This window comes from Leptodactylus fuscus, chromosome 4 (assembly GCF_031893055.1).
Source record: "Leptodactylus fuscus isolate aLepFus1 chromosome 4, aLepFus1.hap2, whole genome shotgun sequence".
NCBI classification, from domain to species: domain Eukaryota; kingdom Metazoa; phylum Chordata; class Amphibia; order Anura; family Leptodactylidae; genus Leptodactylus; species Leptodactylus fuscus.
In genome coordinates, this window is record NC_134268.1 from 219,068,450 (window position 1) to 219,095,526 (window position 27,077).

General features: G+C 46.9%; 2 protein-coding genes across 2 annotated transcripts in view; one reads left to right on the forward strand and one right to left on the reverse strand.

The window, feature by feature from the left end:
- Positions 1–3,565: 3,565 nt before the first annotated feature.
- ANKMY2 (ankyrin repeat and MYND domain containing 2) lies at positions 3,566–25,966 on the reverse strand. Its single transcript, XM_075271815.1, has 10 exons — positions 25,801–25,966; positions 15,352–15,416; positions 10,840–10,978; positions 9,813–9,911; positions 8,725–8,885; positions 8,134–8,342; positions 7,560–7,695; positions 7,243–7,371; positions 6,858–6,999; positions 3,566–4,738 (listed from the first exon to the last, which is right to left on the reverse strand). The coding sequence occupies exons 1-10, from the start codon at positions 25,862–25,864 to the stop codon at positions 4,557–4,559; spliced, it is 1,326 nt and encodes a 441-aa protein (XP_075127916.1). The 5' UTR covers positions 25,865–25,966; the 3' UTR covers positions 3,566–4,556.
- A 292-nt stretch (positions 25,967–26,258) lies between these two features.
- The window catches only part of BZW2 (basic leucine zipper and W2 domains 2), a 59,016-nt gene continuing 58,197 nt past the window's right edge, over positions 26,259–27,077 (forward strand). The window contains exon 1 of the mRNA XM_075271819.1: positions 26,259–26,342. The gene's annotated coding sequence lies outside the window, so the exon portion shown is untranslated. The remainder of the gene's footprint in view (positions 26,343–27,077) is intronic.

Consider the following 27,077-nt stretch of genomic DNA (forward strand, 5'->3'; position numbering starts at 1 on the left):
CTACTATAATACTGCTCCTATGTACAAGAATATAACTACTATAATACTGCTCCTATGTACAAGAATATAACTACTATAATACTACCTCCTATGTACAAGAATATAACTACTATAATACTGCTCCTATGTACAAGAATATAACTACTATAATACTGCTCTTATGTACAAGAATATAACTACTATAATACTACTCCTATGTACAAGAATATAACTACTATAATACTACTCCTATGTACAAGAATATAACTACTATAATACTACCTCCTATGTACAAGAATATAACTACTATAATACTACCTACTATGTACAAGAATATAACTACTATAATACTGCCCCTATGTACAAGAATATAACTACTATAATACCGCTCCTATGTACAAGAATATAACTACTATAATACTACTATGTACAAGAATATAACTACTATAATACTACTATGTACAAGAATATAACTACTATAATACTACCTCCTATGTACAAGAATATAACTACTATAATACTACCTACTATGTACAAGAATATAACTACTATAATACTGCCCCTATGTACAAGAATATAACTACTATAATACTACTATGTACAAGAATATAACTACTATAATACTGCTCCTATGTACAAGAATATAACTACTATAATACTACTCCTATGTACAAGAATATAACTACTATAATACTACTATGTACAAGAATATAACTACTATAATACTACTATGTACAAGAATATAACTACTATAATACTGCTCCTATGTACAAGAATATAACTACTATAATACTACTCCTATGTACAAGAATATAGCTACTATAATACTACTCCTATGTACAAGAATATAACTACTATAATACTACTCCTATGTACAAGAATATAACTACTATAATACCGCTCCTATGTACAAGAATATAACTACTATAATACTACTCCTATGTACAAGTATATAATTTATGAGCTCGGTATTACGTGACTGTGTCGGGCTCTGGTTCTTGTCGGCCGCTCTCTGGGATATAACCGTATATATGACACACGTTGCTCACACACATCAGTTTGTAGAGATGATAAACAGGTTCTTTGTTCTATCAACAAATCAGCCTTTGCACATTCTGACATTGCTTTGGTTTGGGGGTCTCCTCGGTGCAGCGATCTCCCGTCTACCTGATCTTAGCGCACAAAAACATTTACGTAACCTGCACATGACATCTGTTGTGTATAAGCGGGAAAGCTGTGTCACTGATGGAGAACCAGAAGACTGTGCAGAATGTTATCAGATGTCAGGGCGGTTTTGTTCTCCTTGTGACCAGATGACTTGGTGCGTCTTGTCTTATGTTTGGTCACCTGCCATCTTGCTGCTGCTTTTCTTCTTCGCTGTGACTCTTCCCTGCATAGTCGTCTTCTCCAGTGTGACGGGTCCACTCTTTTATATCTTCGGCTCCTTGGTATACACAATCTATTCCGGGGGTCTCATCAACACCAAAGTTCAAGGCGTCAATATTTTCCCATTACCTAAGACAGTCATGTCCTAGAGGGGAAGTCTAGTTTAGAGACCCTGTTCTCACATACTATGATAGGGGGAGGGGTATTGTTTAGAGTCATGATCGCTTGGGATCGGGTACAAAGAGCCTTTTACTGTACAGAGGATTGTGCACAGTGTAACAAACCCTCAGCAGTAAGAAAGATTAGGTCTGTAGAGTGTTTCAGACTGAGGATAGAAACAAGAGATTCACTAGTAGCAAGCAAACGGAACGGAACTTCCCAGAATGCAAATCACCAGAGCAAGTACTGAGCCGGCAGATTTCAGCTCTGAAGCCACAGACTGTATTTACAAAGGGCTGATGTCTTGGTTCTAGACACATTAGCTGTGCGGTCACATCCTCTGACTCCGCCCATATTGTTACAGGGGGGTCCTAGTAGGAAGTAAAGACACCAATACTTAGTGCAAACCCAAATATAATGGAAGCAGGAGATTGTGCCCAATACTAACAGCCACAGGAGGAGGAGCCTAATACTTACCGTTACAGGAGAGGGTGTGGACTCAGGAAGAGGAGGAGCCTAATACAAACTGTTACAGGAAGTCAGGTGGACAGAAGAGGTGGTGCCTAATACTAACTCTCATAGGAGAGGGTGAGAACATAGGGGCGGTGCCTAATACTAAGCCACAGGAAGTCAGGGAGACACAAGGGGTGGTGCTTATTACAAAGAAAAGAGGGTGTGGCCATAAGGGTGGTGCCTAATGGTCACAGGAAGTCAAGGAGACACAAGGAGTGGTGCCTAATTCTAAACGGTCACAGGAGAAGGTGTGGACATAAGGGCGGTGCCTAATACTAACCATCACGAGTTGGTACCTAATACTTACCGTTACAGGAGAGGGTGTGGACTCAGGAGGAGAAGCCTATTACAAACTGTTACAGGAAGTCAGGTGGACATAAGGGGTGGTACCTAATACAAATCCTCACAGGAGAGGGTGTGGACGTAGGGGTGGTGTCTAATACACAGGGAGTCAGGGGGACACAAGGGGTGGTGCCTAATACACAGGGAGTCAGGGGGACACAAGGGGTGGTGCCTAATACACAGGGAGTCAGGGGGACACAAGGGGTGGTGCCTAATACACAGGGAGTCAGGGGGACACAAGGGGTGGTGCCTAATACTAATCCTCACAGGAGAGGGTGTGGACGTAGGGGTGGTGTCTAATACACAGCAAGTCACAGGAAGTCAGGGGGACACAAGGGGTGGTGCCTAATACACAGGAAGTCAGGGGGACACAAGGGGTGGTGCCTAATACACAGGAAGTCAGGGGGACACAAGGGGTGGTGCCTAATACACAGGAAGTCAGGGGGACACAAGGGGTGGTGCCTAATACACAGGGAGTCAGGGGGACACAAGGGGTGGTGCCTAATACACAGGAAGTCAGGGGGACACAAGGGGTGGTGCCTATTACAAACAGGAGAGGGTGTGGACATAGGGGAAATGCCTAATACTAACAGTTACAGGAAGTCAGGTGGACAGAAGGGGTGGTACCTAATACTAATCCTCACAGGAGAGGGTGTTGACGTAGGTGTGGTGCCTAATACACAGCAAGTCACAGGAAGTCAGGGGGACACAAGGGGTGGTGCCTAATACACAGGGAGTCAGGGGGACACAAGGGGTGGTGCCTAATACACAGGAAGTCAGGGGGACACAAGGGGTGGTGCCTAATACACAGGAAGTCAGGGGGACACAAGGGGTGGTGCCTAATACACAGGAAGTCAGGGGGACACAAGGGGTGGTGCCTAATACACAGGAAGTCAGGGGGACACAAGGGGTGGTGCCTAATACACAGGAAGTCAGGGGGACACAAGGGGTGGTGCCTAATACACAGGGAGTCAGGGGGACACAAGGGGTGGTGCCTAATACACAGGAAGTCAGGTGGACACAAGGGGTGGTGCCTAATACTAGCTCTCACAGGAGAGGATGTGGACATAGGGGCAGTGCCTACTGCCTAAAACTACCCACCACAGGGGGCAGTGTGATATTTCATATATTTCGTTATCGGATCTTTACCCAGACACAGGAGGGCGTGGTTTATCCGTGACCCCATGATCTTCCCAGGCAGCCATCACAGTAATAGAATATCTTTATTTCCTTACATTTAGTGCCTTCATACAGAATCCAGAAATCTCCTGTCCTGGTAACAATGTGATTAGCGGTGACAGTGTACACCAGCGGCACTGAGAAGAGCGCCACCTGGTGATCTCCGCCCACCTGCATCTGCTGGTGCATTATAGCCGCAACTACAACTCCCACAGTGGTCGGCACCCAGCTTTACTTGTATCCCAAAGGAAACCGTCTAGTTATTCAGCAATAGGTTAATTCAAGAGACTAGGAAAGCTGGGTGTCCTCCAATACACAAGATTGCACCCCCCACTGAATGTGCGCGCTATCGTTACAGGAACGTACTGATGCAGGATTCTAGGAAAGCTGAGTCATAACCACCATGGGAGCTGTGATTAAGTCAGATCAGTCAGCACCCAGCTTTTCTACTTTTATAATTCTGTGTGTCCCTTAGAAAGCTGGGTGACGATTAATATGAATACTACTACAGCTCCCACCGGGACAATCACCCAGCTTTTCTGGATTTCTAAATGGGGAATGTGCCTAACAGACGTGTCCTGCAAGCATAGTGCAACATAATGACAGCAGCCATTCAGGAAGTGAGAAAGCCGAGTGCCAACCACCATAGGGAAAGGAAAGTCAGGCTTACTGGCCCTCACCCAGCTTTCCCAGAGAAAGATATACCCAAAAATGTCCAATAATGTTGTACAGGTAGAAAATGTCACCACAGGCGTAACAGACCGCTGGTCCTAATTGGTCACATGATGTGCGATACACAGCTGTATACGGTTTTCGGAGGTTGCCATTGAATGTGGGGGGTTCTGGTGCTGGCCCAGAGGGTCTGGTCATCAGTTCACAAACCACTGGTAGGCCCCCCCCTCCCCCACTACAGAACTAACATTAAGCTGGTACTTGTAGTTCTACAGCAGAAGGAGTTACGCTGCACGACCACACTGCAGAATAAAGCCGCGGTCCGATCATTGTCCTGCTCCGTCCTGTGGGTCCGGCTGGGCTGGGTCTGTGGAGGTTTCTTTGGCTGGTGCAGTCACAGTCTCGTCTGTCACCTTGTCCTCTGTGGGCGCCTCCAGATGTTCTTCTTTGGATTCAGTTTCACCTTCAACTTTATCCTGCACAGAACCTGGATCAGCGGATGTAAGCTCTGCAAAAATAAATAATACCGACTTGTATCTGCTTCACATTCCATAAAGTACAACATATCTATCCTTGTAGGAGGACGCCACCTTGTGGGTGAAATTAGAGCAGCATAAGAAATACAGTAGAAGTAGTTATAGTCTCAGTATTATAGTAGTTATATTCTTGTACATAGGGGCAGTATTATAGTAGTTATATTCCTGTACATAGGGGCAGTATTATAGTAGTTATATTCTTGTACATAGGAGCAGTATTATAGTAGTTATATTCTTGTACATAGGAGTAGTATTATAGTAGTTATATTCTTGTACATAGGGGCAGTATTATAGTAGTTATATTCTTGTACATAGGGGCAGTATTATAGTAGTTATATTCCTGTACATAGGGGCAGTATTATAGTAGTTATATTCTTGTACATAGGGGCAGTATTATAGTAGTTATATTCCTGTACATAGGGGCAGTATTATAGTAGTTATATTCTTGTACATAGGAGCAGTATTATAGTAGTTATATTCTTGTACATAGGAGTAGTATTATAGTAGTTATATTCTTGTACATAGGAGGTAGTATTATAGTAGTTATATTCTTGTACATAGGAGGTAGTAATATAGTAGTTATATTCTTGTACATAGGAGCAGTATTATAGTAGTTATATTCTTGTACATAGGGGCAGTATTATAGTAGTTATATTCTTGTACATAGGAGTAGTATTATAGTAGTTATATTCTTGTACATAGGAGCAGTATTATAGTAGTTATATTCTTGTACATAGGAGTAGTATTATAGTAGTTATATTCTTGTACATAGGAGGTAGTATTATAGTAGTTATATTCTTGTACATAGGAGGTAGTAATATAGTAGTTATATTCTTGTACATAGGAGCAGTATTATAGTAGTTATATTCTTGTACATAGGAGTAGTATTATAGTAGTTATATTCTTGTACATAGGAGTAGTATTATAGTAGTTATATTCTTGTACATAGGAGTAGTATTATAGTAGTTATATTCTTGTACATAGGAGTAGTATTATAGTAGTTATATTCTTGTACATAGGAGCAGTATTATAGTAGTTATATTCTTGTACATAGGGGCAGTATTATAGTAGTTATATTCTTGTACATAGGAGTAGTATTATAGTAGTTATATTCTTGTACATAGGAGTAGTATTATAGTAGTTATATTCTCTGTACATAGGAGTAGTATTATAGTAGTTATATTCTTGTACATAGGAGCAGTATTATAGTAGTTATATTCTTGTACATAGGAGTAGTATTATAGTAGTTATATTCTTGTACATAGGAGCAGTATTATAGTAGTTATATTCTTGTACATAGGAGTAGTATTATAGTAGTTATATTCTTGTACATAGGAGTAGTATTATAGTAGTTATATTCTTATACATAGGAGCAGTATTATAGTAGTTATATTCTTGTACATAGGAGTAGTATTATAGTAGTTATATTCTTGTACATAGGAGGTAGTATTATAGTAGTTATATTCTTGTACATATGAGCAGTATTATAGTAGTTATATTCTTGTACATAGGAGGTAGTAATATAGTAGTTATATTCTTGTACATAGGAGCAGTATTATAGTAGTTATATTCTGAAGAAGCTTACAAATGTCCCTTACAGTCCCTGTGTACAGCCTATACAGTATATATTACAGTGCTATCTTTCTGTATGGAGGGTTCCCGCCGCTCTATTATAAGCTGGAGGTGACAATTACAGGGACTATCGCTGGGTAATGGAGGACAATGAAGAATTTCCCGCCGTCCTCCAATCTCAGCACTTGAGTGGCAGCTACAAAGCCTTCTCCCGCTAAGCAGCCATCACACAATCTTGTTCTTACACGCCGTCCCAGTGCCAGTGAAATAGAGATGAGTATCGGTGCTGTGTGATGATGGGAGATGCTGAGCGCTCCTCCCGCTGCGGCGTCAAGAAAAGAAATCGTGATAAGACAGGAGGGGGGGGCGCCGAACAAAGGCTGCCGCATCAAAGGTTGGCATTTAAAGGGATACGCTCATTGCAGTACGTGATGCCATATCATTAGCATATTATTATATGATCAGTGAGGGTCTGACTTCTGGCCGCTATAATACCGTATATCGTTTCTCCCCTCTGACCTTTCTCCGCTAGCTTCTCCTGCCTCTTCTTCTCTTTGGCCGCCTCCAGCTCTTGTTTTTCTCGCTTCTCCTTTAAGATTTTGCAGACTTTTTTATGGGTGAACCAGTGAAGCTTCTGACAGTTCTGGTCGCAGTAGATGACCTGAAAGACCAGGATTCGGGACGGTCAGAGGTCTGCAACGTGTGCTGCCAACTCCCAGCAATGTCAGAGCATGCTGGGAGTTGTAGTTCCATAACAGGTGAAGAGGTAAAGGTTACAGTTCATTACAGTGTTAGAGGTAATTGCATTGTAAGTACAGTAGGTGGCAGCATTGTGCAAAGTACACGGTACAAGGTAAGGATAGCTCATCCATAGACAACCCCTTTAATAGACATGGAGACTCACCAGCTTGCAGACAGAGCAGCGCTTATCCGCGCCCTTCTCTCCACATGTGGTGCAGAATTCGGCATCCACAAAGCCCACCTGGCCGGTAATGGCCTGCGTCAGCACGGAGAAGGCTGTGGGGTCAGAGCCCTGAGGAAACGGGAAGAATCAAAGCAAAACACTCTGAAAATGGTCCAGTCAACACTCACTATAGGGTCGTGACAAGTCTACGATTGCGATTGGTCAACAGGGAGGAGCTTCTGTGTGACCAGGTGACAGCTATGACACTCTATAGGACGCATTTCCTTACTTATACCATGTTATATCCCACTCCTTACCATTTCCACAGGGGCGATGCTTCGGACCAGTTGCTGGAGCAGCGTGGCTTCACAATATGGAAATTTCCGGATACTTTCCCTGATGAACTTTTCTTGGTAAACAGGAAAACAGTCGCTTTCTCGACCCTTCAGTAAGCTAAAGGAGAAGACAGGAGAGGATCGTCATCGGTACGGCAAGAAAGTCACGGAATATACCGTACAGGTAATAGATAGGGGATATGTATGTAAGTAACAAGGTATATCCACACTGCCCGAGAACAGCTTACAAATAACACCGAGCCCTCTGCTGCATCTGAAGGGATATTTAAAGGGGGTTTACAGGCTATAAATAAGACACAGATAAAAGGTGAAGAAAACAAATGTGGCGCCATAGTGCTATACCTATTGTACAAGGTAACACTATAGCCCTCCATCTTGGATTCTCCACCCTAGCAGTAAGGAGCACTAGTTTTATTTGTTGCTGCGTTGGAAATGCAAAAATGAAACAATGTTGCAAATAGTCTGATACAGACTTGTGTCTCCACAGTAACAGACTACAGCCATACCGTGTGTAGTCGGACCCTCCCATCTGTACCTTTTGATGAGGGCGTCCAGTGTGTTCTCCTGCAGATGGCTGCCGCACTTCTGGAAGATACAGCTGAGGTAATGCATCTTCATGGCCAGGATCTCGTTCATGTCCCGCTGCTTCATGCACCTCTCGCAGATCAGATCCAGCACCACGCTGCATTTCTTCAGAGCTTCCGTCTCCAGCAGCAGAGGGTTTTCTTTTATCAGGAAAACTATCTGGAGGGAAGATTAGACCCGAATTGGTTTCTTTTACAAAAATGCTAAACAAACTCATTACCAATAGAAAAAAAATAAAAAATCTATCTAGGATACTACAGTAAACAGAAAACATGGCGGAGGAGGAGGGGGATGCAGCTGCAGATGCTCTGAGAGGGGAACAACAGGGAAAAAAAATCTGATTGGCTCAGAGAGAAGTCAGTCTAGGAAGAACCCGCCCTCAGGAAGGAAAAAAAAAAAAAAAAGACCCCAAACCAGATCACACTATATATAATATACATGTGCAGGCAACTGGGAGGGGCCCCGGACACTGTATAATAACAATGCCGCACCCACTGAGCAGAATTCTGGTATTCTATAGAACCCTAGAGGGGAGCGTTACCTTGACGGGGTGGAGATTGGTGGTTGTGATGATCTTGTGCAGCGGCCCGGCCAGTTTCACGGGTAACTTGGCTTCTTTGCTTAACCCTTGCGGTTTGGTGTAATAATCCAACTTTTCACGTGGAAAGAAGTTGTTGATGACAGTGACACAGTCGTGCTGGCCTGGAGGGTAAAGACGGGATAGAAGGAGAGGCCCAAAGACACAAGTCCTGTATCGGGGGGGGGGGGGGGATAATGGGGTCTTTCAGGTCACTATTGTGTTGCCTGTAGCAGGGGTGTTCGTGCGACCCTCCTCAATCGATGAACGGGACGACCCAGACTTGGTGCCTCATCACTTGTAAAGGAAGAGTTTCATCCTGGGGCCCCCCTAATCTGGGGGCCCTGCTCTCCTAAGGGATGTGGTTGGTGATGGAGGAGAGGGAGGGGGGGGGGGGGGGTCATACCCGAGTACCCCTATAGCCATGTGTAAGGGATCTATAGGAGGAATCATTCCAGGTAATGAGACATTTGACTACATTTTTTTAAATTTTCAAAATTGGCAACAAAAGTGGGCAGGATTTCAAAGGAAGTGGGAGGGGTTTAGCAGTCTCCGCCCCATCTGGAAAGACAGCTACACTTATCTTCTCAGCGCCCCCTAGTGGCGGCTGCAGACACAGAATTTTCTGATTTTTGACCTGCAGAAAATCCATAGTAGCATTTTACTAAATCTCATCCACGCGAGGCGGAAAAGGATTCCGAACCTACATCGCGCCAATGTATGCTGCGGGTTTTCACCCTGATCCGCACCAATTTAGAAAATTTACAGCATTTCAGTTTTGTGGATACAAACCCTTAAAGGGGTTATCCAGGGCCTGTAATGTCCTTTGGTTTCTAGGATGATGTCGACCCTGGGTCATGTGATTGGATCCAGCACCCACCACCCAAGTCACCTCCCCCCTAATACAGGAGAGGGGGATGGAAGACGGGGAGTGACTTAGGTCAGGAACCCAAAGTTTGACCCATTGAGAGGACAATGGGACAGGTCCGCAATATTTCAGTCCCGGAAGTTTGTAGCGCAAATATACAAAGAGACAGAATGAAAGGTTTTACCTACAAAGGCGGCCATTTGCGCTGCCGTCCTGCCCACAGAGTTGACCACGTCGGTGTCGGCCCCGGCCTCCAACATCATCCAGACGATATCTTTTTTACCTACGACACAGACTTGCGTCACTACCTCCACCATTGTCTGACACGACTACGGCTTGCAGTCCCCCCATTCCGGATCTACTCTTGATAACTTTGTTACATTGTATCACAGCAATCGGATGATTTTCTAACCTGATCCACTGTAACAAACCTTCTGCTGTGCCAGACTTCTTAACGCTGCAACCTATAGCATGCATCTACATCCGCAAACAGACATTGTACAGGCGTAGGCAGCGGCGGGCACCGTGTCATTACCAGCTGCTGCGCTCCGAAGCGTCGCCACATGTGACATTTAGGGCCAAGGAGTCTGACTAAGCAGATAATGGGGCATTCGGAGCCGCTGCAAAAGTTCACAGCGCAATTATTAGAAGCCAGAACACGGGGATAATCATCCGGTAAGTGATCCGTGGGCGGGAAGACGCCAAATCTAACAGAAAAGTGGACGTCTCTCCGGTAGTTTAGGTTAGAAGCCTGAAATTCCCGTAGGGGAAGGGGGTGAGGACTTTTGCAACGGCCTTTAAAACGTTCCCAATACATCTAAAGCATAAGGAAAAGGAGAAACTCTGCAAATGGCCGGGATTAAAAATCTACCGTTTAGTGTTTGCAGCTTCAATGCAGGTGTGTCAGTAGAATTTCGAAGAGGATAAGTTAACAATATCTAATCAGAGCGGGTCTCAGGGGGTCAAACATTTCAATCAATCGGGTATTTACCCTCTATCCTATCGACTGAGGATAAAAACTTTTATTTGACATTAAACCTTAATAGAGAATCTGAGCTGCAGTTACCAAGAATGGCCACTAAACAAGCAGGTGGCGCTGTTAATATTAAGAATCTAGTTGACCCCATAAAACTCATTTGGCCCAACATGGGTATGACATAAGGGTCTGACCACTGACTGTGCCCGCATATCAGGCCGAGCGATCCCAGTACCTGACAGACAGGCGAACATCAGCGCCGTGTATCCGTGCTCGTGCTCATTGCAGTTCACTTCGGCACCATGTTGTAGCAGCAGTTTACACATGTCCACCTTGCCCTTGTAGGCGGCGTGCATCAGGGGGGTCATTCCATGCTGGGAAAGAGATAAAGTGCAATATTACATAATAAAAACACCCGCCATCTCTGTGTATAAGGCTGCATATACACTACATCTTATATATCCAATGAGCGGCCACATTATTAGAGACCCCATTCTAGTAGTGTGTGGCACCTGCGGCGATTCATGGCGGTATACTCAAGTACCATCAGACCTAGATCGGACCGGACAGGTATGGCTCATCACAGCGTTGCACTAGAAAACCCCACTAGATGGCGGTGTATAAAATCCTGGCAGCCATGACCAGGCCTCTCTCTAAGTCACCTCGATCGCTGGATTCTCGCACCAAGTGTGGAATAACGCAAAAACTAATCCACAGAAATCTTGTGACCGGATTTGACGCCGTGCTCCGGGGTCACGACCCTACTGTCCATACAGGGAGTGTCCACTGTGAATTGTCAAATGTCTCTAATAAAGTGGCCGCCAGACTTGGGGATTTTTTTTGTCACAAATCGGATTTATTTTTATGAGTCTTAGCAGATTTTCTTCTCTCCGTCGCCAGATGAAATGATCTCCGCGGGTTTCCAATTCCGATCGTGACCACGATATTGGCTTTCTGTCCCTCCTAAACTATTGGCTAACAGAACAAGTGGATACACAGTGCGAGTCCTTTAAAGGGAACCGGAGTTTGACATATCTGCATATCTCACTGGTCAGCCTGTTCTAAGTCTTATACATGGCGTCCTATAAGTCCTTCTGGTGCTAATAATCACATTATAGCTGCAGCACATTATACATTAGTACAATAAGGAGCCGTCTGCCCCATCCCCATCCATTACTACTAATACTGGTTTATTTATATGGAATTCTGCCAGGAGTAACTGTACAATAGCAATCGAATAACTGAGAAAAGCCTAAGTGACAATAACATAGTAGATCCAGGAACACTGAACCGCAAATACAAGAAAAACAGACAGCCAAGAAGGTTCACAGATTTGTTTTGGGTTGAGACCTCCTATAGGTGACATAGTGGAAAGCGTTCTACCCGTTTGTAAAGAGAACTATGACAATACTGAGCCAGCGCAAACATTCAGGTCCTTCTAGAAATGACCTAAAAGTTCTGGTTCTTTGTTCTCCTGGATTCAATGTCGGAGGTTCCAGTATTTAAGGGCTGAGGAGATTCTTCAGTCTCACACATAACAAACCTTCATTAAACCCAACCACAAATGATCGACATTATTGATCGACCCCGGTAAGAGCTGAGAGTTATAGATCCAGAGAATTAATGCAGGGAACATTTCTGCTGAGCGGCTAATCAATGTGACACATTGTAATCCAAATCTGCAGGGCGCATGTCAGAGGACTAATAATACTGCTCCTATGTACAAGAATATAACTACTATAATACTGCTCCTATGTACAAGAATATAACTACTATAATACTACTCCTATGTACAAGAATATAACTACTATAATACTACTCCTATGTACAAGAATATAACTACTATAATACTACTCCTATGTACAAGAATATAACTACTATAATACTACTCCTATGTACAAGAATATAACTACTATAATACTACTCCTATGTACAAGAATATAACTACTATAATACTACTCCTATGTACAAGAATATAACTACTATAATACTACTCCTATGTACAAGAATATAACTACTATAATACTACTCCTATGTACAAGAATATAACTACTATAATACTACTCCTATATACAAGAATATAACTACTATAATACTGCTCCTATGTACAAGAATATAACTACTATAATACTACCTCCTATGTACAAGAATATAACTACTATAATACTACCTCCTATGTACAAGAATATAACTACTATAATACTGCTCCTATGTACAAGAATATAACTACTATAATACTGCTCCTATGTACAAGAATATAACTACTATAATACTGCTCCTATGTACAAGAATATAACTACTATAATACTGCTCCTATGTACAAGAATATAACTACTATAATACTACTCCTATGTACAAGAATCCTACTAATATTATAAATGTGTAAGTTTGTGGGTTTGGATGTTTGTTCCTCAATCACGCAAAAATGGCTGAACGAATTTGCATGAAATTTGCCACATACATATATAGGAACCCCGTGTGGTGAATGGCCCAGAGTTATGGGGATTTTTTCACTGCCTTCTCAGATATATTTCATTTTTTGCCCCGTTAATTTACTCAACCTGGATTAGCAAGATGCCAGAGATAGTGTCCAAGCCTAATTCCTCCCTGGAGGGAGCTTGGCTCATCCCTTTGTCTCAACCTGGGCACAGCATTGTCATGAGTGTGCTAACTACATTATTCTTAGCAGGGGGTTTCTGGGATCAGTGGACTGAGAGCCTTGCTATCACCTTTTAGCAGACAAGCTGACTCCATAGGAGACTTTCAAAGAGTTATGACCGTATATGGTCATACTGGTACAAGGTGAGGGGGAGAACTGCCCACCTTGCTGACCTCATCGTGAGAGGGGGCTGAGTGGAGATATATTGTCACACATGACAAGACCCCAGGCTCTTGTTGTTCTTCCTGGACTGCTGGGATGTGTCACGAAGTGCTGTGATGCTGTGGAAGCTAATCTCTTGGACTAAGGTCTCTATTGCCTATGAAGATACCATGCACCCTGGACTATTCTGCCAATGGGGAGTCAAACCCTTACCACCTAAGGATTACTTATGGACTCTAAAGGACTGTGCCCTGGATATCATGAGGTGAACTCCAGAGACCCAACCGGTATATTTCTGTTTCCAATCTTTTATTCTTATCTTACTGCACTGTAACATACCTTTCTGTAACCATACAAGCTTGTATCCGTTAGCATATACCTCTATGTTTGTTGGCTGTTTAGTATCGACTCTCTTGGGTTAATAAATATGAAACTTTAGAAAACTCGTCTCATATTATCCTATAAGACCCGGTCCCTCTCTCAGGGTGAGAGCGGATGGTAAAGGTAAGAAGGTGATCGCAGTTTTGTCCGTGGCAAGGTCAGGAAGGCCAGAGGCTGAGTCAAGGTGGCTTTGGCGAGATGAGATCCTTCACACCCCGATTAAAACATAGGCTACTTTTTATCCCGGTAAATGACATCACTACACGACCGCAGTGAAGGAATATAGGTTCACACAACACTAAAGGACCTGTGATGACATCATCACAGGTCCTTGAGCCATTCTAGGAAAGGATCATGCTAGGCAGTGAGCGGAGCTATATAGGATGAAGCTGCACAGTGTGAAAGCTGATGAAAATGGAGTCTCATAGAAGCTCAGGAGATTACAGAACATGCAGGCTGTGTGTGGGCAAGAGGAGTATATTGGGTGTAGCGTTTCAGTGAGTACTACAGGGAATGTGTTGTTGTGCCTCTGATGGGGGAGGGGGAGAACTTTGGCACATTTCAGCAACATCCGTTTAGCCCTTTGTAACACAGAAACTGCTCAGACAGTCACATAACAAAACCCCTGTAATCACAATTGCCTGATGTAGCAGAGCTTACGCGACGCTGCGTACATACAGCTAGGTATCCTACACATATGCAGCGATGTAGCAGAGCCGAGATGTGGGAGCAGGCTGATCAAACTTTGGCAAATTTCAGCAACATCCATTCAGCCCTTTGTAACACAGAAGCTGCTCAGACGCTGACATAAGAACACCCCTATAATCCAAATGGCCAGATGTAGCAGAGCTTAGGCAGCGCTGTAGCACAGCCGAGTACGCTCTCCATATGCAGAGATGTACATACAACGGAGTATGCTGCACATGTTCTGCGATGTAGCAGAGCCGAGACGCGGGAGCAGGTGGATCCTCCACAACAGCAACTGGCTAAATATAAGTGGCTCAGCGCCAAAACCAACCCGCAGACGAAGTCGCAGGCAGATGATAGTGTTACTATATTACTGCCTTTAGCTGACTCTCTGTGCAGTTCACCTTTGCCCTGTTGATATTATTTGTTACATTGTATCTTCTTACTATTACGGTGTATAAGATATTGCCTCCTTGTATATTACTGTTGTCACCTCGTACAGTTCTGTATCTGTAGTCACTAGCAGTTATTGCAGTGATATATCTCTGGTAGGCGGAGGCTCCGCCCCTCACATATTCAGCATTTCCTGACTTCTCCTTTAATGAATTCCTATTAGGTTTGTTGTTTCCATAATGTTGACTGGACAGCGGCCAAGTATCAGCGGAAGCTTCCAGCAGCATTATATTCACTGCTGCACATATGGAGGGCGGTAATACTGCTAGTGCCGAAATTCAGACATTTTTGTATTTTATTATTTGTAATTAAAAAATTCTGATCTTTGCCAAGATTGCAATAATATAATTTAACAGATTAACTCATCAGTGTCTGGATTTACTGTCATGTGACCTTAACGCTTACCTCATCCAGACAGTTCACACGAACATCTTTACTCCCAAGTAGTGCAACGGCTTCTTGTACACTGCCTGTAAGGAAGAAGTAAGTGCCGATCAATAATCTGATGTGCAGCTCTGGAGTATAATACAGGATAAGTAATGTAATGTATGTACACAGTGACTGTACCGGCAGAATAGTGAGCGCAGCTCTGGAGTATAATACAGGATAAGTAATGTAATGTATGTACACAGTGACTGTACCAGCAGAATAGTGAGCGCAGCTCTGGAGTCTAATACAGGATAAGTAATGTATGTACACAGTGACTGCACCAGCAGAATAGTGAGTGCAGCTCCGGGGTATAATACAGGATAAGTAATGTAATGTATGTACACAGTGACTGCACCAGCAGAATAGTGAGCGCAGCTCCGGAGTATAATACAGGAGAAGTAATGTAATGTATGTACACAGTGACTGCACCAGCAGAATAGTGAGCGCAGCTCTGGAGTATAATACAGGATAAGTAATGTAATGTATGTACACAGTGACTGCACCAGCAGAATAGTGAGCGCAGCTCTGGAGTCTAATACAGGATAAGTAATGTATGTACACAGTGACTGCACCAGCAGAATAGTGAGCGCAGCTCTGGGGTATAATACAGGATAAGTAATGTAATGTATGTACACAGTGACTGCACCAGCAGAATAGTGAGCACAGCTCTGGAGTATAATACAGGATAAGTAATGTAATGTATGTATACAGTGACTGTACCAGCAGAATAGTGTGCGCAGCTCTGGAGTATAATACAGGATAAGTAATGTAATGTATGTACACGGTGACTGTACCAGCAGAATAGTGAGCGCAGCTCTGGAGTATAATACAGGATAAGTAATGTATGTATACAGTGACTGCACCAGCAGAATAGTGAGCGCAGCTCTGGAGTATAATACAGGATAAGTAATGTAATGTATGTACACAGTGACTGCACCAGCAGAATAGTGAGCGCAGCTCTGGAGTATAATACAGGATAAGTAATGTAATGTATGTACACAGTGACTGCACCAGCAGAATAGTGAGCGCAGCTCTGGAGTATAATACAGGATAAGTAATGTAATGTATGTACACAGTGACTGCACCAGCAGAATAGTGAGCGCAGCTCTGGAGTATAATACAGGATAAGTAATGTAATGTATGTACACAGTGACTGCACCAGCAGAATAGTGAGCGCAGCTCTGGAGTATAATACAGGATAAGTAATGTAATGTATGTACACAGTGACTGCACCAGCAGAATAGTGAGCGCAGCTCTGGAGTCTAATACAGGATAAGTAATGTATGTACACAGTGACTGCACCAGCAGAATAGTGAGCGCAGCTCTGGGGTATAATACAGGATAAGTAATGTAATGTATGTACACAGTGACTGCACCAGCAGAATAGTGAGCACAGCTCTGGAGTATAATACAGGATAAGTAATGCATGTACACAGTGACTGTACCAGCAGAATAGTGAGCGCAGCTCTGGAGTATAATACAGGATAAGTAATGTAATGTATGTACACAGTGACTGCACCAGCAGAATAGTGAGCGCAGCTCTGGAGTATAATACAGGATAAGTAATGTAATGTATGTACACAGTGACTGTACCAGCAGAATAGTGAGCGCAGCTCTGGAGTATAATACAGGATAAGTAATGTAATGTATGTACACAGTGACTGTACCAGCAGAATAGTGAGCGCAGCTCTGGAGTATAATACAGGATAAGTAATGTAATGTATGTACACAGTGACTGTACCAGCAGAATAGTGAGCGCAGCTCTGGAGTATAATACAGGATAAGTAATGTAATGTATGTACGCAGTGACTGCACCAGCAGAATAGTGAGCGCAGCTCTGGAGTATAATACAGGATAAGTAATGTAATGTATGTACGCAGTGACTGTACCAGCAGAATAGTGAGCGAAGCTCTGGGGTATAATACAGGATAAGTAATGTAATGTATGTACATAGTGACTGCACCAGCAGAATAGTGAGCGCAGCTCTGGGGTATAATACAGGATAAGTAATGTAATGTATGTACATAGTGACTGCACCAGCAGAATAGTGAGCGCAGCTCTGGGGTATAATACAGGATAAGTAATGTAATGTATGTACACAGTGACTGTACCAGCAGAATAGTGAGCGCAGCTCTGGCGTATAATACAGGATAAGTAATGTAATGTATGTACACAGTGACTGCACCAGCAGAATAGTGAGCGCAGCTCTGGAGTATAATACAGGATAAGTAATGTAATGTATGTACACAGTGACTGCACCAGCAGAATAGTGAGCGCAGCTCTGGAGTATAATACAGGATAAGTAATGTAATGTATGTACACAGTGACTGTACCAGCAGAATAGTGAGCGCAGCTCTGGAGTATAATACAGGATAAGTAATGTAATGTATGTACACAGTGACTGTACCAGCAGAATAGTGAGCGCAGCTCTGGAGTATAATACAGGATAAGTAATGTAATGTATGTACACAGTGACTGTACCAGCAGAATAGTGAGCGCAGCTCTGGAGTATAATACAGGATAAGTAATGTAATGTATGTACGCAGTGACTGTACCAGCAGAATAGTGAGCGAAGCTCTGGGGTATAATACAGGATAAGTAATGTAATGTATGTACATAGTGACTGCACCAGCAGAATAGTGAGCGCAGCTCTGGGGTATAATACAGGATAAGTAATGTAATGTATGTACATAGTGACTGCACCAGCAGAATAGTGAGCGCAGCTCTGGGGTATAATACAGGATAAGTAATGTAATGTATGTACACAGTGACTGTACCAGCAGAATAGTGAGCGCAGCTCTGGCGTATAATACAGGATAAGTAATGTAATGTATGTACACAGTGACTGTACCAGCAGAATAGTGAGCGCAGCTCTGGAGTATACTATGTACAGTACACTACTAATTTGAGTGTCACCTGTAGGACTTACCGTCTCTTCCAGAAACTTCTTTCAAAAAGATAACTAGCACGTGTCATAGACTGGCTGTATACAGGACACTGCACACCTGACGTAGATCTGAGTATAATTCGGATATTTTTATGAGGTTTCTGAAAGGTTTCACATAAATTCTACCTAATGAGGAAGATGAAGGAGTCTCTAACAAGCCCCAGGACAGCGGCGGCTGCAGCGCGTCACATACAGAGATCCCCGGGGGATGCAGCTCGGGAAGACTAATGGCAATTAACTGTGAGCCAGAAGATAATGTCAGGTCTATTCAGCGCAGTAACCAGGGCAGCGTGCCCGCTAAGACATATATATATATTACCGTAATCTCTGTAATATCACATTTATTTTCTGTGTTAGGGCTGTAAAATCTCTGTGTGACCTCTGTGGTGTGCAGGGATGTGGGAGCAGAACAGCAAAAATTACTTGTAGCAAACTGGAAGCCATCAACAAACTTGTGCTGATAGACCCACCACGATGACCAACATACCAGGAGCCTCTGACTGCAAACCTGCACGACACACCAGGAGCCTCTGACTGCAAACCTGCACGACACACCAGGAGCCTCTGACTGCAAACCTGCAGGACACAGCAAGGGTCTCTGACTGCAAACCTGCAGGACACACCAAGGGCCTCTGACTGCAAACCTGCACGACACACCAGGAGCCTCTGACTGCAAACCTTCAGGACACAGCAAGGGCCTCTGACTGCAAACCTGCAGAACACACCAGGAGCCTCTGACTGCAAACCTGCACGACACACCAAGGGCCTCTGACTGCAAACCTGCAGGACACACCAGGAGCCTCTGACTGCAAACCTTCAGGACACAGCAAGGGCCTCTGACTGCAAACCTGCAGAACACACCAGGAGCCTCTGACTGCAAACCTGCACGACACACCAAGGGCCTTCTGACTGCAAACCTGCACGACACACCAAGGGCCTTCTGACTGCAAACCTGCACGACACACCAAGGGCCTTCTGACTGCAAACCTGCACGACACACCAGGAGTCTCTGACTGCAAACCTGCACGACACACCAGGAGTCTCTGACTGCAAACCTGCACGACACACCAAGGGCCTTCTGACTGCAAACCTGCACGACACACCAGGAGCCTCTGACTGCAAACCTGCACGACACACCAGGAGCCTCTGACTGCAAACCTGCACGACACACCAGGAGCCTCTGACTGCAAACCTGCACGACACACCAGGAGCCTCTGACTGCAAACCTGCACGACACACCAGGAGCCTCTGACTGCAAACCTGCACGACACACCAAGGGCCTCTGACTGCAAACCTGCACGACACACCAGGAGCCTATGACTGCAAACCTGCACGACACACCAGGAGCCTCTGACTGCAAACCTGCACGACACACCAGGAGCCTCTGACTGCAAACCTGCACGACACACCAGGAGCCTCTGACTGCAAACCTGCACGACACACCAGGAGCCTCTGACTGCAAACCTGCACGACACACCAGGAGCCTCTGACTGCAAACCTGCACGACACACCAGGAGCCTCTGACTGCAAACCTGCACGACACACCAGGAGCCTCTGACTGCAAACCTGCACGACACACCAGGAGCCTCTGACTGCAAACCTGCACGACACACCAGGAGCCTCTGACTGCAAACCTGCACGACACACCAAGGGCCTCTGACTGCAAACCTGCACGACACACCAGGAGCCTCTGACTGCAAACCTGCACGACACACCAAGGGCCTTCTGACTGCAAACCTGCAGGACACACCAGGGGCCTCCGACTCAGATAAGATTCTACTTCTGCATTTGACCTGCTTGTTGATGGTTTCTAAGTAGACCTTTTTTTTACATTCATAGGCTACAAAGTAAATACGGATTAAAAAAAAAAACAGATCTTCCAATGTACAAATTCCAGCCTGTATGATACACTTCAGAGCTGCATTCACAATTCTGAACCCTCCAAGCATTCCCTGCTTGTCCAGTGTCTGCGCACAGCTGGTTCTTCACCTTCTGGCATGTATCGGGCTATGTTCACATGACACAATTTCACTTGAGAGAATCGTCCTGTGCAGATATATTCAGGTCATGTACAAGTAGAGCAGGAAACAATCCCTGACCCGTAAGAATATTCCGCACATCAGGTCTCAGACAATGTTGCGCTGATACTTTAGCACCAGATGATGAGAGCGCGATCTGCACATAAGCCATAGAGGTATCAGAAGATATGTGTTTTGCCATGGTGTCGCCGCCTCTTACCGAGAAGATGTTTCGGTATAATATGAACGGAGACCTGCTGTGGACGAGGGAGGAGCGCGGCGAGAACCGGAGGAGGACCACAAACAAAAACTGCTCTGCGGTTAAAGGGATTCTACCACTAAAACACTTTTTTTTCTAGTTACCACGTCGGAATAGCGCATGCGCGGAAGTGTGGCGCCCGCACCATGGCTGGGACCGCACTTTCGCGCATGCGCAGTACGTTCGGCAATCTTCGCCGAACAGAGAGCATACTGCGCAGGCGTCCGACAGACGCTGAAGAGACAAGGGGAGGTCACCGAAGACCAGAGAGGCGGCGCTGCGGTCGGTTTTCGAGCTGCAATGGGGACGCCCCCATCGCTGCGAGAGAACTAATTAGCATACCGGTATTTTGAACGAACGGCGCGGCGGAGAGCACTTCCACAGGTAAGAGACGAATAGCCTTTTTAAAGGCTATTCCGACGTGGTAACTAGAAAAAAAAGTGTTTTAGTGGTACAATCCCTTTAATGAAGACACAGCGCAATTACAGAGGCAATATCCGGAACGGTCTGCGGGGCGTCTGGTGACAGATCTGTAGGGAGGCAGTACTATCTGTGCCTCCATCATGTACAGGGGCAGGCAGTGCTATCTGCGCCTCCATCATGTACAGGGGCAGGCAGTGCTATCTGCGCCTCCATCATGTACAGGGGCAGGCAGTGCTATCTGTGCCTCCATCATGTACAGGGGCAGGCAGTACTATCTGTGCCTCCGTCATGTACAGGGGCAGGCAGTACTATCTGTGCCTCCATCATGTACAGGGGCAGGCAGTACTATCTGTGCCTCCGTCATGTACAGGGGCAGGCAGTACTATCTGTGCCTCCGTCATGTACAGGGGCAGGCAGTGCTATCTGTGCCTCCATCATGTACAGGGGCAGGCAGTGCTATCTGCGCCTCCATCATGTACAGGGGCAGGCAGTACTATCTGTGCCTCCATCATGTACAGGGGCAGGCAGTACTATCTGTGTCTCCATCATGTACAGGGGCAGGCAGTGCTATCTGTGTCTCCATCATGTACAGGGGCAGGCAGTACTATCTGCGCCTCCATCATGTACAGGGGCAGGCAGTACTATCTGTGTCTCCATCATGTACAGGGGCAGGCAGTGCTATCTGTGTCTCCATCATGTACAGGGGCAGGCAGTACTATCTGTGCCTCCATCATGTACAGGGGCAGGCAGTACTACCTGTTATAATAGGTACTGCTACGCCTGGCAAGAAGTCACAAAAGAGAAGTTTATCTTTCTTTGCACCACACACAGAAGCTTTGAATAATAGATGGTAAAGTGGAGTAAGATCTCAGGACAGCGCCACACTTCTCTACAGACTGTGTGTGGTACTACACCTCAGAAAGGGGCAGAGCTACCATACAGCACTGATGCAAAGAGTAGTTTGTCCACAGCCACTGCAATCAATTATTTGTGTGTGTATCGATGCAAGAATCCGCCCTCCGGACAGGGCATTAAGGCAGTATTCACAATAAGAAAAAAGATCCAGCACCGAAAATGACTGAATTAAAACATGGCTTTTATTCTAAATGGCTAAAAACACATAGCGTGAACACCAAAGTGCATAGAGAATATATATATATAAAAAATCTTGTTTGTATATGTCATACCAGTCCACGAAGACAAAACATCAGACGAGACCTACATGAAACATGGCTGCCGCCAGGGCCGCCGATAGGCCAGTACTACTAAATTTTAAAATGGGGGGGGGCCCGGGCCCCCTGGCGCCGGCAGCAGTCATTGTATGTCCTGTTTCAACTCAGATCTGCGTCCAGAGGACGCAGATCTGAGTTGAGCACATACACGGCTGAAGCGAGGAGCTGACCTGTGTCAGCTCCTCGCTTCGCTGCTGCCGCCTGTCTCGCTGACACATATGCGGCTGAAGCGAGGAGCTGACCTGTGTCAGCTCCTCACTTCGCTGCTGCCGCCTCTCTCGGTGACACATATGCGGCTGAGCCGGAACCCAGCTCAGCCGCATATGTGTCAGCGAGAGAGCCGGCAGCGGCGAAGTGAGGAGCTGACACAGGTCAGCTCCTCGCTTCAGCCGCATACATGTCAGCGTCAGCAAGAGAGGCGGCAGCGGCGAAGCGAGGAGCTGACACAGGTCAGCTCCTCGCTTCAGCCGCATGTGTCAGCGAGAGAGACGCGCAGAGAGCGGCGAGGGAGCGGAGGAGAAGGTAAGTTTAATGTGGAGGTGGAACGTGAATCTGGGGGCAGATGAAAGAGAGGACGGCATGACACTGGGGCAGATGAAGGAGGGGACGACATGACACTGTGGGGACATGAATCTGGGGGCAGAGATGGAGGGGGGACATGAATCTGGGGCAGAGATGGAGGGGGGACATGAATCTGGGGCAGAGATGGAGGGGACATGAAACGGGGCAGAGATGGAGGGGACATGAATCTAGGGGCAGAGATGGAAGGGGGACATGAAACTGGGGGCAGATGAAGGGTGTATATGAAACTGGGGGAGAGATAGAGGGGGGACATATAATTTACGGGTGACTGTAGGAGGATTATACTGTGTGCGGGCACATGAAAAATTAACAAGAGGTATAGAGATGGGGGGACAGGAATCTGTGGGCAGAGATGGAGGGGACATGAATCTGGGGGCAGATGAAGGGTGTATATGAAGCTAGGGGAGAGACAGAGGGGGACATGAATCTGGGAGCAGAGATGGAGGGGACATGAATCTGGGGGCAGATGAAGGGTGTATATGAAGCTAGGGGAGAGACGGAGGGGGACATATAATTTACGGGTGACTGTAGGAGGATTATACAGTGTGCGGGCAAATAGAAAATTAATGAGTGGGCGGAGTCAACATAACAGTGGGTGGGGCTAAATTTCCCGCGGCGCGCAAAGCAAAAATGGCAGGGGGGGGGGGGCCCAGACACTTAGGCTGTATGGGGCCCCAAAATTCCTGATGGCGGCCCTGGCTGCCGCTAAGAGGTAGTGTAACCTCTTAGTCATAGCTTAGTCATACAGCACTGAACCTGTGGAGCTGTTTTTGGGGAAACAAAGTCAGCCATGTTTTTCTAATTCTGGAAAACTCCTTTAAACTAAGCTATGTTCTTGTCACGCTCCGCCCCCTCAAGGCCTGCACTAGGTATAACACAATATGGCAGCTTCACCTTTAAGGTCCATGTGGAAGCAGAGCTGTGAAGACTGGAGGGTTTCTGGCACCTGCCCCGTAAATCCCAAATTATAGAAATATTACTCTGGAGGACAATCCTCACAAACACCGAGATTAGTGACAGGAGTGACTCCGCCATCTTCCCAATTCCAGCAGGAGCGGGGTTATCTGCCCGGCCATAATCTCTGCAGATTATCTCTTTAATTATGTCTAGTGCAGATTAGTGAGGAGCAGATTTCACATCCCCTGGGCTACATTCACACCCAGCCCTCAAAGAACAGAACATGTCAGTGTCAGGAGGAAGGTACTACCTGAGCTAGAGGGCCAGCTCTGCCGATATGTCAGTCTTCACTGCAGTTCTGGCATTGTATTCATGAGCTAGGAAGCTGAGCATGGACAGTACTACAGGTCATCTTGCTCCCCTACCCCCTGTCACCCCCTCCCATACCCCTGTCACCCTGCTCCCCTACCCCCCATCATCTTACTCCTCTACCCCCTGTCACCCCCTCCCATACCCCTGTCACCCTGCTCCCCTACCCCCCATCATCTTGCTCCCCTACCCCCTGTCACCCCCTCCCATACCCCTGTCACCCCCTCCCATACCCCCTGTCACCCTCTCCCCTACCCCCCATCATCTTACTCTTCTACCCCCTGTCACCCCCTCCCATACCCCTGTCACCCCCTCCCATACCCCCTGTCACCCCCTCCCATACCCCCTGTCACCCTCTCCCCTACCCCCCATCATCTTACTCTTCTACCCCCTGTCACCCCCTCCCATACCCCGTCACCCTCTCCCCTACCCCCCATCATCTTACTCTTCTACCCCCTGTCACCCCCTCCCATACCCCCTGTCACCCTCTCCCCTACCCCCCATCATCTTACTCTTCTACCCCGTCACCCCCTCCCATACCCCCTGTCACCCCCTCCCATACTCCCTGTCACCCTCTCCCCTACCCCCCATCATCTTACTCTTCTACCCCCTGTCACCCCCTCCCATACCCCCGTCACCCTCTCCCCTACCCCCCATCATCTTGCTCCCCTACCCCCTGTCACCCTCTCCCCTACCCCCCATCATCTTGCTCCCCTACCCCCTGTCACCCTCTCCCCTACCCCCCATCATCTTGCTCCCCTACCCCCTGTCACCCCCTCCCATACCCCCTGTCACCCTGCTCCCCTACCCCCCATCATCTTACTCTTCTACCCCCTGTCACCCCCTCCCATACCCCCTGTCACCCTGCTCCCCTACCCCCCATCATCTTACTCTTCTACCCCCTGTCACCCCCTCCCATACCCCCTGTCACCCCCTCCCATACCCCCCATCATCTTACTCTTCTACCCCCTGTCACCCCCTCCCATACCCCCTGTCACCCCCTCCCATACCCCCCATCATCTTACTCCTCTACCCCCTGTCACCCTCTCCCCTACCCCCCATCATCTTACTCTTCTACCCCCTGTCACCCCCTCCCATACCCCCTGTCACCCTCTCCCCTACCCCCCATCATCTTGCTCCCCTACCCCCTGTCACCCCCTCCCATACCCCCTGTCACCCTCTCCCCTACCCCCCATCATCTTACTCCTCTACCCCCCATCATCTTACTCCTCTACCCCCTGTCACCCTCTCCCCTACCCCCTGTCACCCTGCTCCCCTACCCCCCATCATCTTACTCCTCTACCCCCCATCATCTTACTCCTCTACCCCCTGTCACCCCCTCCCCTACCCCCCATCATCTTACTCTTCTACCCCCTGTCACCCCCTCCCATACCCCTGTCACCCTCTCCCCTACCCCCCATCATCTTACTCTTCTACCCCCTGTCACCCCCTCCCATACCCCTGTCACCCTGCTCCCCTACCCCCCATCATCTTGCTCTTCTACCCCCTGTCACCCCCTCCCATACCCCCTGTCACCCCCTCCCATACCCCCCATCATCTTACTCTTCTACCCCCTGTCACCCCCTCCCATACCCCTGTCACCCTGCTCCCCTACCCCCCATCATCTTGCTCTTCTACCCCCTGTCACCCCCTCCCATACCCTGTCCCCGTACCCCCCCCCCCCCCCGTCACACACACCTTTAGATATGACGGCCACCAGCTGCTTCTCCTCCTCCGTCTGCTCTCCTTTCTTGGGGGCCATGCTGACGGTTGCTGGGCCTTGGGCACACCAGACGCCGGTTGCGATACACGGTATCTAGACGTATCCAAATAAAGTCTCCGCAGCAGACATGACAGCTAGACGGCGGCCATGATAAGTACTGGCAGCCGCCGCCAGCCCAGTCCTGAGCCTGCTCACAGCACCTACCACTCCGCAGCCTCACGGGGGGAGAGCAATACGGAATACTTCGAAATACTGACACCCCCTCACCACCAGAACCCCGCAGAAATATCAGAATTGTAGAACTAAATGGACTGATCATTTCTAGAGGAGCCGAAGGTAAAGTGCCTGAGCCAGAGTCATAGGTTGAGCTGGCTGGGAACGGTCCCCCCTCCGGTGGTGGAGTTGGTCTCGCCCTCAGCCCTGTACCGCTGCCTGCCCGGAGAGCTCAGTCTGCCCTTCAAGCAGTGTCCTATTGTCTGCCAGTGTGTGCCAAGGAGGCAGCCAGAGCAGCTCATAGGTAAGGGGCACTGTATGCATATACACCACCGGGGGAGGGCGCTGCACAGAGATGGATGCACTGCACACTATAGGGGAGGGCACTGCACAGGTATATACACTATAGGGAGAGGGCACTGCACAGAGATGGATGCACTGCACAGGTATATACACTATAGGGGAGGGCACTGCACAGGTATATACACTGTAGGGGAGGGCACTGCACAGGTATATACACTATAGGGGGAGGGCACTGCACAGAGATGGATGCACTGCACAGGTATATACACTATAGGGGAGGGCACTGCACAGGTATATACACTATAGGGGGAGGGCACTGCACAGGTATATATACTGTAGGGGGAGGGCACTGCACAGGTATATACACTATAGGGAGAGGGCACTGCACAGGTATATACACTATAGGGGGAGGGCACTGCACAGAGATGGATGCACTGCACAGGTATATACACTATAGGGGAGGGCACTGCACAGGTATATACACTATAGGGGGAGGGCACTGCACAGAGATGGATGCACTGCACAGGTATATACACTATAGGGGAGGGCACTGCACAGGTATATACACTATAGGGGGAGGGCACTGCACAGAGATGGATGCACTGCACCGGTATATACACTATAGGGGGAGGGCACTGCACAGGTATATACACTATAGGGGGAGGGCACTGCACAGGTATATACACTGTAGGGGGAGGGCACTGCACAGGTATATACACTGTAGGGGGAGAGCACT

Bases quoted from the DNA above. Each gene is read 5' to 3' on its own strand.
- ANKMY2 (XM_075271815.1), bottom strand. From the start codon at position 25,864: ATGGCCCCCAAGAAAGGAGAGCAGACGGAGGAGGAGAAGCAGCTGGTG. The intron at 8,886-9,812 runs GTAAAACCTTTC...TTTACCCTCCAG, and splicing joins GCAAATGGCCGCCTTTGTAG to GCCAGCACGACTGTGTCACT. The intron at 7,372-7,559 runs GTAAGGAGTGGG...CCGTTTCCTCAG, and splicing joins GCATCGCCCCTGTGGAAATG to GGCTCTGACCCCACAGCCTT.